General features: G+C 35.6%; 1 protein-coding gene across 4 annotated transcripts in view; it reads right to left on the bottom strand.

Annotated features, from left to right (window-relative positions):
• Positions 1 to 10,373, bottom strand: part of Dgkb (diacylglycerol kinase beta) — a 644,882-nt gene that overhangs the window by 447,139 nt on the left and 187,370 nt on the right. For all 4 annotated transcript variants that reach the window (XM_028768913.1, XM_028768911.1, XM_028768912.1 and 1 more), the window contains 2 exons: positions 7,206 to 7,346; positions 1,483 to 1,532 (listed from right to left, as the gene is read on the bottom strand). In XM_028768913.1, coding sequence (XP_028624746.1) covers positions 1,483 to 1,532; positions 7,206 to 7,346 — 191 coding nt within the window. The remainder of the gene's footprint in view (positions 1 to 1,482; positions 1,533 to 7,205; positions 7,347 to 10,373) is intronic.

The raw sequence follows: 10,373 nt of genomic DNA, 5'->3' as shown, positions 1-10,373 counted from the left end.
AGAGCGAGAGCGAGAGCGAGAGCGAGAGCGAGAGCGAGAGCGAGAGCACGCACTTAACTGAGATTTCAATCCAGCTGCCAACCCATGACTAAAAACCTAGTTAAGACATATCAGTTTAATTTAAAATGAAAATGAAACATTACAAGAAACAAATCAGCATTAGATACATTAGAATTTAATTTGCATCACTGTAGACATGAATGACCCTGAAGATTAGTACACAGAGAAGAACAGCAACAGAGCACTGAGGTTCGAATCTCAGAAGTCCGTTCATCACAGCACCAATTCACGGTGGTACTCCCTGGATTAGGGATTACAGCATTTTCTTTCTCTCTGGAGAAGCTAGCATGCAAGAATTATTCTACTCCGCTACAGAAAGACATGCCTCATTTCACTAATGTCCTTGTCAAAGTCTATATGACAAGGTGCATTAGCAGGTTAAGTATTTCTGTCACCAAGCTTGACCACCTGTTCTTGAACCTGCGACACACATAGTGAAAGAACTAAGTCTGGCAAGTTGTCTTTTGAACTTTGCACATTTACAGTAGCATCAAAGCATGGCTGTACATGAACATATATGCAAATAAAGTTTTAAAAACCCACTTAGGTCTATATGAGCTACACCAAGTTCTGTTAGATGAACTGAAAGGCTCTCTGCTAACCTGCACATCAACTTACGTGCATTTACCTCACTGTTAAATACATTGTAAAAGACAGGAGTGAGTGCTTGTTATGTAGTGGTTTCCCAAGCACCACCCACAGCACTAACAACATGAAATTTGATGTATTCACACACTCAGGAAAGCCTACACCAACTCTGACATTAATATTTATATTAGTGTTTGAACTTTTGCTGGAGATGTGAAGTATGTTATCATCAAATATAGAACAGTTAATTGAGTATAACATGCAGTATTGACATGTGTACTGGGTATCTCTACTTCTCTGAAAATTTCCATTGATTCCCACATAGTATAAATGAAGTAAACACTTAATTATGCATTTTGTGTTATTATTTAGATCTACAATTCTTTCATCATCTTCTCTTCTTTAAGCTATAGAAAAATTAGTGATGTCATCAAAAGAGATTTCTCACATCAAGCTGTATGTACATTTATGAGTAAGAATACTTTAGGAAGAGGAAACATAAAATAAATCAGTGTAATAACTTCTTTATATGCTTTATGTTTACTCTATATTTAAAGGCAAATATTACTGATAGTTTTTCTACTTTCCCAGGCTGTGTTTTATGTTCGTGTTTTCTTCACAAGTCGGGAAACTTCTTTGCAGATTTTATTTTTTCAAAACCATTGGCTAGAATGCTCACAGTCCTGTCTCTTCAGTTGACAAAAAAAAAAAAACTGTGTGAGTGAGTTTAGGTTCTATAGGGAATGCCTTCTGTGATGCTAACTATAAGTTCACACTTGCTTCTTTCAAAGGAAACTATTTTGCAATTTTGAGAGGTTTGAAGGAAAGCATTACCGAGCTGTCCAGGAAGCCATTCCCATCGGTGTCATAAAGGCGAAACATAACTAGAATAAAAGAGATGAAAACAGAGTTTAAAGTTGAGAAAGATCATGTTGCATTAAGGTAGAGTTTTTAAAATTTAGTTTCTGCTGAAAAGAAATCTATCAACTGAAATGTTAAATGCCTTTAACATGCAAATTTTTTAAAAAACCAAACTGAAAATGAATTGATTATTTAATAAAAAGAGTATACCTCAGATATTTAGTTTACAAAATTTTGTTTCTCTTTAAAGAAAATTAAATAGCATTCTTTCCTTAGGTTTGATTTTTTTGGTTGTTAGTCACACATTTAAATATGGAGCAGAAGTAGAAATATTCAGCATCTGGATATTAAAGTGCAGAGTGGAGGCAGAAAAACAATCAACAGGGAATTTCATAAATCAGTTAAAATTTAGACTCCATGGGACTGTTTTCTATTCCCAAACATGAGAGTTTGGTCACATTTGCTGTGGCAGTCAAGTGAAAAGGGACAAACAGGTGCATACCAGAAGCTAGAGTCCTGTACATAAACACAAGCCAGTATAATGATTCATCCCAAACAATGTGAGAGAGGAAACAGGAGTTTATACTGAAAGATTCTGTCTAGTGGGAGATCTCAGCTCCTAAACATACAGTATTTGCACGACTTTTTTTTTTTTTTTTTTTTGGTCTTGGGTTAGATCTCTAGTCAGGTTTCACTAGGCACCTGATCTTTAAACTAATCAAGTAAGGACTTTCGAACACAGACTCTCTTAGTGAGCAGAAGAAAACAAGGCCTGCGGTCTCCCTTATATAAGTCCCAGACCTCAAGGAGATCATGGAAGAAGCTGCAGGTGTCTTTTTAAGGTAAACACAGGAGAATGACACAGCTGTAAAAACAGAAGAGTGGAAGTGAGGGTTAATGTTGACTTTGTATAATTTCCTGGAGGGTCTTATGTCTGAGTTCTGTACGTTAGCAGAGGCATTGGCAACTCAGAGTATGGATCACTGTAATTATGTTTAATGGGTATAGAATTCTACCAACTAAGACATGATTATGTATACAAGATACAAAATTAGTCTGTGTGTCAGTATAAAGTTTAAATTATCAAATTAACTACGGCGTTGTTTTCTTTGGCAATAGAAAATCAAACATTAAAGATATAAAACTGCCTGAGCCTGACATATACTGAGGCGGATGCTCGCAGCTAAACACTAAACTGAACACGTGGTCCCCTATAGAGGAGTTAGAGAGAGGACTGAAGAAGGGGTTTGCAGCCCCATGGGGAGAGCGACAATACCAACCAACCAGAGCTCCCAGGTTCAAAGAGCCAACCTGGGAACACACACGGAGGAATCCATGGCTCCAGCTGTAGTGGAGGATGGCCTTCTCAGGCATCAGTTCAAGAAGAGGGCCTTGGTCCCATGAAGGCTGGATGCCCCAGAGTGGGGGAATTTGAGGGCAGGGAGGCAGGAGTGATTAGATGGGTGGGGGCACACCCTCATGGAGGTAGGAGGAGGGGGGATGGTTTCTGGGGAGAGGGATGGGAATAGGGGATAACATCTGAAAAGTAGATAAATAAATTATCCAATAATAAAAAAGATAAAAAATATAAAACTGGAAAATGCATATTTCTTAAATTATGCTTAGCTAAAATTTTAAGATATATAACCATGTGGTTAATCTCTCTCATATATTCAATAAATGAGAATAAAAGAAAAATAAAAGCCTCCAAGTAGACATTAAACATCTCAAGATTTTCTACTATAGAAGAAATACTAAAAATATTCCCATAAGTAGAAATAATTCATAGGCTACCAAGAAAAGAAGCAAGAGATAAATCTAACTCTATTTCAGAAGTAGAGTCACAGTAGCTCTGTTTGTCTCTACTGGAGAAAATGCAATGACCCAAACATGTAGGAGTTGTGTGACCACTGGCACCTGAGTTCAAGGAGACCCAATAAGAAAAGAAAACTTTCAAAATAGGAACAGGAATAGATGCATAGAAGTTCCTCATGGATACAAATATTAAAAGAATCAGAAAAGCTAGGGGAAATGGTAATCACAAGATGCAAAATACACGCTAGATGTGGAGAGAAAGAGAGACAGAGACAGAGAAAGACAGAGGAGAGAAAGAGAAACAAGAAGATAACTCTGCCTTCAAAGTGCAACATTAGAATAGTGATTCCAGAGAATGTAGCACGTATCATAAAGGGTAGAGGGAAGGTTATCCATTAAAGAGCAGAAGAACACGCAAAAAAAAAAGTGCTCAAGTAAAATATACAGTAAAAAAATCTGAAAATTCACTAGATACAGAAAGAGAGAAATCAAAGAAGGATGGGGGCAGGCTTTAGCTCCACGGAAAATAAAAGCTATTCAGCTTGATAATCCATTGAAGACCTTCTCTTTTAAAAACATGTTTCCAAACAATATTGGTGAAAGTACATTTTGAACCATAATTGTTAGGTATATTCCTTTTTGTTAACAATCAAAAGTAGAGATGGGCCTTGAGCTAAACAAGATATTAAAAAGTGGGTTTTAATTTTGAAATCGATATAGATTTATAGATTTTTCAGTGCCAAAATAAAATAGGACCAAATTCAGATTATTCTGTGGATGTGGTAAGTTTCAAAGGTGGGGACCTGTGATGCAGATTTGAGCTAGTTTAGCCCACTTTTTTCTATTTTTATAATCATGTCATTTTACCTTACATAGAGACAGTTATGTGCCCACACTTGAATTTAACTAAAAGGTCAGAATTGAGGCACCTTATGTAAGATGAGACAATTTCTATTTTTCTAAAACTTTTTCTCTTTCCCAAAACCGTTAAAAAAAAATCCAGCTATGTTTGGTGCTGAATATATTACAATACAAATTACATAGTCTTTACACTTTTCTAGAAATTATTAGAAAGAACAAAGTATATGTTTCAATTGGGGAATTCTTCAATCCACAAGATTGAGTTCCCTGCTTTTTAACAATTAATATTAAAATTCAAACATAGGAGTTAAAATTAGAGTGACTAGAAAAATTTTAATCTAATATAATAGAAACTATTCTCATTCTCTTCAAATTTCTCATAAGAAAAATAACAATGAAAAGTATGAATAGCAGCTTTTTCAGATAGAAAATGGTCATTCAGTAGCTAAAATGTCATAGACCATTGAAAAGTAGGAGGATCAGTGGCATTCATCACTTTTATTCATAACCTATACGAAGTCTGATCAGAAGAATGGCGGTGAGGGCCTATTGATAAGACATGTCAGAAATTCTCAGGGTAAGATTACACACAGTGATAAAATGGTGGTTATAATGACAATTATCTACTTCTCAATTGCTTTCCTCTTGAGTTCTCTTAAGTCATACATTAATGCAAGGCATAAGGGTCAACATAAGATATCCTATGAGAAAATGGAACGAGTATTCATAATTTGATATGGATTTCAAGTAGCACTAGGCTAGGTCAGAAACTGGCAAAGAAAGGGCAGAATGAATGTGCAGGGCAGATGGTGGCAGCACAGGAGGAATGATCCTGTGTGTCTGGCAATAGGACAGCTGACCCACATGGTCATCTAAAAGGTAGCTACCAGGAAAGGGAAAGGAATCCTTACAACCCCAACACAGATGTGCACTTTCCAGGTGAATAGTACATGTGTTCACCAAGAAATAAACCCTGGTTTAAGGAAAGGACGGTGAAGAAACGGTTTGTGTTCCAGCATTTCTGTTTGATGCAAACATCTATCTAACCATCAACAGAAAAGAATCAGAAATTTCAATACAGGGTAAGCAGTCCATTCAGGTAAACTGGTGGTGGAACGACCAATACTCTACTTCACCTTAGAGAAGAAATTGCATGCTAAACTCCTTGACATGGGGCGCTGGGGCAAAAAGCAGTAGAGCCTCACACTCATTCGTTTTAATTAGCCAATTATTAGATACCACATCAAGGGGCACCCAGTAACCTACGTGTTCAGATCTGGCAAGTAATTCTGGTGGGTATGACCTAAACTAAAGTGTGTATATATCATTTTCGGTTAGCTACCTCAAAGGAAGATCCAAATTCAGTTCTCTCCCTCACTTCTAACTATTTTAGGTTCCTCATCACGTCTACTTCTGCTCCTTCTAATCACCATTACTTCATATTAGTTTTCCTACATTTTAGGGCATAAACCCCTTGAAAGTAGTTATGTAGTTCATCAGACACTATTAATGTACATCTTACCAATAATAAGTCTAGAAACCGAAAATGTAAAACAATACTGGGAATTTGTAAATATACAAAGGAGAACAGATTTAAAAACCACAGGTCCTTGAGAAACTGGTTGATGGGTATATTTGCTTCACTGATGTAGAAAAATACCAAGCATTTCAAAAGAAAGAGTAAAAATACAAAATTCCTAAATAATTTTCTGCTCGGGCAGAGTGACGGCCACCAAATCAAGAGGTCATCATCATCATCACAAACACAGCAATGGCAACACCTGAGCAAACTTTCTCTTTGGCCGTCACTTCAAGAGAAACTTACTGTTTACTTTGGAATGGGAGAGATCTCTCCATGTTCTTAGGAATACAAAATAAATCTTGAAATGCAAATACTCAATGTTTATGAATAATAAATACATATTTAAAGAATAATATTCATATGGGTTATTCATAACCTAAGCTGGTTACTATAACTCCTAAGTAATCATCGTAAATTCTTTCCTTGTGAAGAGTATTATCAGAGTTAAAATTAAATTTAACTAAAACATTTTGTAATTGCAATTCTAATAAATTACATTAATTTTAATTCTGTTAAGCAATGTGGAAGTTTGGTTTTATTATCTTTACTATCGGTTTTGGTAGCAAAGTTTTAATACATTTTAATCTTTACTATAATCTGATTAATTTAGTTGCTGAATATACACAGCGCCTGCTGTGGTTATAATGAGTTTTACAGTTATAGGCATTTGAAGAGGATGCTCTTTTGCTGCAATGTGTACATGTTACCACCAGGGGGCGCGCAGTCACTGCAATTTATTAAAAAGCATTAAATAGGTGCTTAGAAATTTCCTACCTGGAGTATTGCAAAAGAAACAAAGATATTTCTTGATCATTAATAATATACAAAAACAAGTCTTATAGATCAGGTATTTGAGAAATTACACTGTGATAAAAAAGATTGTAAACGTGATGGCAAAGGGAGGTTGCCATGGAGAAGAGTGAAAATTGTGTGTGTTGGGTTTGGGATCCATGGGTGTGTGTGTGGCAGGGTGTACATATGCACACAAGAGGGTAGAGGGATTTTTTTCACTTCTTGCTTGGAAGATTTGGAAAGTTTTCCTCAGAAAGGTGAATAAATGCTCTGTCAAACATTTCAGTGTTTCCAATTATTTCTTGTTAACTCAAAAGAGCTGAGGATAAAACATTTAGGAGCCATTTGATAGACAGATAAATATGGATAGAATTTCACATCATGCTAACGAAACTTCAACATTTCTTAATAAAATATATGTATACAATTGAGATGCAATTTTAGTTAAATTTAATAATAACTTTTTGATTGTTTGATTCAGACAAAAGGATTTTTGGTTTCTTGATTTTTGTTGCCTTTTTTTTTAAATTTTAAGCAAGGTAATTTAAATAAACAAAAAATGTAGGCAAGTATGATTGCATCAATCCACAATCAATATCTTCTACAAATTTCAGCTTGATGAGTAAACAGAATTGCCAGAACGTACATTCAAGCTTATCCTCTGGTCTTCCTCTTTCAAGAAGAGACAGGTAACAGACGATATCCTTGAGGTGAATCACTTCTGGGGAGCATGTATTTGCTGGAGAAGAACGTGGCGGGGTGATGGCACCCTTATTCATCCTCAGACCTGGAAAATATATTTGAATTCATATGTTTAAAATATTCTAAGATACTCATTGCGCTCTCAAGTATGAAATAACCAAAAGAAATAGCACCAGATATTACAAACACATGTGTGTGTGCCTGTGTATGTATATGTCTGTGTGTTTATTAAATATAAGATAATCAAATGGACTAGAAAAATATATTAGCTTTCTATGTATGCTGTGAATGGTGCAAACAAGAGGAAGATTTCCAGAGTCCATTGGCAGGGGCTGAGCCGTCTCCCACTGAAAGATGTGAGAGTCAGCTTAGCATCCCTGGATGTGTGAGAAAATATAAAAAGATATCACACAAGGAATCCATTGCTAATCTTCCTTTCTTTGTATTAATAACTATTCATAAAATGTGTATTTTTATCAAGTATTTGCCAGCACCATAAATAAGCACCACCTGCCACCATACTATCCATGAGTATGAATAAGCAGAATATAAAGAAAAATCAGAATCAGCATAATAGGTACTTTGGCAAAAAGCTGAGCATATGAATGTGTGATTTCAATATTGTCTGCACTTGATGCAAGGCCAGCCCAGTGAATTATAAGTCAGCCAGATCTAAACATTGAGACTCTCTATTTCCTTTAAAAAAAAATGTCTTCATGTTACTTTCAAAATGTTAAAAATAATTTTGCTGCATTTTATTTATTCATTTATTTACTGTGTGTGTGTGTGTGTATGTGTGTGTGTGTGTGTACACATGTGCATGTTATGGCACACATAATAGAAATCACAGGAGCACCTTGGTTGTTACTTTCAATTCTCCATCATGAAGGTTCCAGAGCTGGAATTCAGAACAAAGTACCTTTAGTTGATGGGCCATCTCATTAACCTTTGATTCCAGGAATTTTATGAATTGTCCTGTTCTAGGACCGTTGTAGGGAAATAAAATATTTGTTCACAATAATCACAGTGTTCACAATGTGCTGGTGATCATGTAACAGGAGCTTCTTCACACAGAAGACTCATCAGGACTCCCAAAAGTCCTGAGGTAAACTTCAATTGTAACCACAGTGTTCTTTTTGACAAGAAGCACTTGGCCAGGGTCACTAGTGGACTGAATATCTCATGGAATCTTAGTCGGACAACACCCGAGGAAGAATAAATCAAATAAATGCAGTTTGAACAGCTACCCTTCCTTGGAAAAAATCTCCCTGACAGATCTGTTTGCAACTCTGATTTTTTTCTGTACTTCTTAACTCATCTGGCTATCTCGATATTCTCAAATATCAACTGGAAGGATTTACAGAATGTCATTTTTTATCTTTGCTGATGTTGCCTCTCATAATAGGTCTCATTTAGAGCATTTCTAATACCAGACTAGAAGCACTAACAGGGCCTTTCACACATCATTTCCCTTAATATTCATGTTAACCTTGTGAGGTCGACTATATTATCCTCATTTGACAGAGGAGAAATAGGCTTATGAATATGGCCATCCCTGAGTTTGACTGCCAGCCATACAAGTCTTGTCTTTCCCATTCAACCCTGCCAACCTAGGCAGTATTTTCCATTATAGATACTATTGAAAGTTAAAAAAAAAGAAAGGAAGAAAGAAAGAACTTACACCTTAACCTAGACACACACAAGCACAATTCGTGGCTTTTTCTTAACAACATAAATATTTTCTATGATAACTTACATTGGTTCTATTACTTCTCATTTCATTCTTAAAATTTTGTGAGGGTAACATCCACCTGAATCTACTGCAGAAAGTCCCACCTGTGGGACATTCTTTACCTTCTCCCTCCCCTCTTACCACATCATGCAAACTCTTAATTTTATTCACAATTGTCAGTGAGATCTACACTTTAATTTTCTTTATAATGCAAGGAACACTACTATACAATGCAAACTAATTGTTCCTTTTACTTCAAAAGAAGAAAAAAAAAACCCAAGATAATACTGAGCTTTAGTTTCCAAATAATTGTAACTGGCCAACTAAAGCTTAACCAGCTACAGGAATCAGGGATTCTAACTTACGATAGAAGACATTGCGGTGTTGACCCTTGAAGTGGCCATAATTCCAGATTTGGTGCACAAAACAATAAATTACAGTCATAAACTATGACATGAGTCATCCAGCTGGGGACCTAACCTTCTCCCAAATGCCCAGCCCCTGGTTCCTGAAATGATGTAATCCACTCAACTCTTCAACACAAAATCTTGAAATAGAACAAGGGGGAAAGGAAAGAACACTGTCTAATTTATTAAAGGAGAGTGAAATTGTACATATTTCTACAAGAATTAAGGTGTCTGTCTATCTGTTTGTATAATACTATTTTAAAGGTAAAATACGGACACTATGAGGGTGCATAATTTCCTTTTTGTTTCAGCGTCCAGTGTATATTGTGGGGAAATCTATAAACATCTACATTTCAAGTCACAACACTTTTTTGGCAAATGTCACTTTTGTTGTGCATATAAAATTTATGTCCCATGGAAAAACCCTGTCTAAAATGTGCTACTGAATGGTCTTAAGACTGTTCATAGAGTTAAGCAACCATTGCCACCATGAACATTAGATTTCTATCATTGCCCAATTATCTGCATTCACTGGCAGCTACTCTGTCTCCCTCTGCTCACTACCAGGCAGCTGGTAATCTACTTTCTGCCTCCACAGACTTTTAGCAACCCTTTTAGAATGAAAATGTTATTACTGTGTTTGTTTGAAGATAAATACATATTTCTGTCTTTATGCCGATAACATTTTGTAAATATGAACTTGAATGTGCATTTGTCATCATAGTTATATTTTAAATGTTTGAAGTGAAAGAATATGGTCAAGTATGCAATCTGTACATTTGTAAACTAAGAAATGTTTCCAAAAGACTAATTAAAATAAATTTGAGTGGTAAACTATGTACTCTTTATAATTATTCACAGGGCTTTTTTTTTCTGTGTAAAGTTAAACTTCTGAGACAATTTTGACAAAAAAATGAAGTACACATTATTAATGTTCTAAATCTATATCTGTGAAGACATTTTGTGTGTGTGA

Source organism: Grammomys surdaster, unplaced genomic scaffold (genome assembly GCF_004785775.1).
Source record: "Grammomys surdaster isolate TR1022 unplaced genomic scaffold, NIH_TR_1.0 188, whole genome shotgun sequence".
Classification (NCBI taxonomy): domain Eukaryota; kingdom Metazoa; phylum Chordata; class Mammalia; order Rodentia; family Muridae; genus Grammomys; species Grammomys surdaster.
The sequence above is the reverse complement of the archived record's forward strand: the minus strand, read 5'-3'. Positions and strand labels throughout refer to the sequence as shown.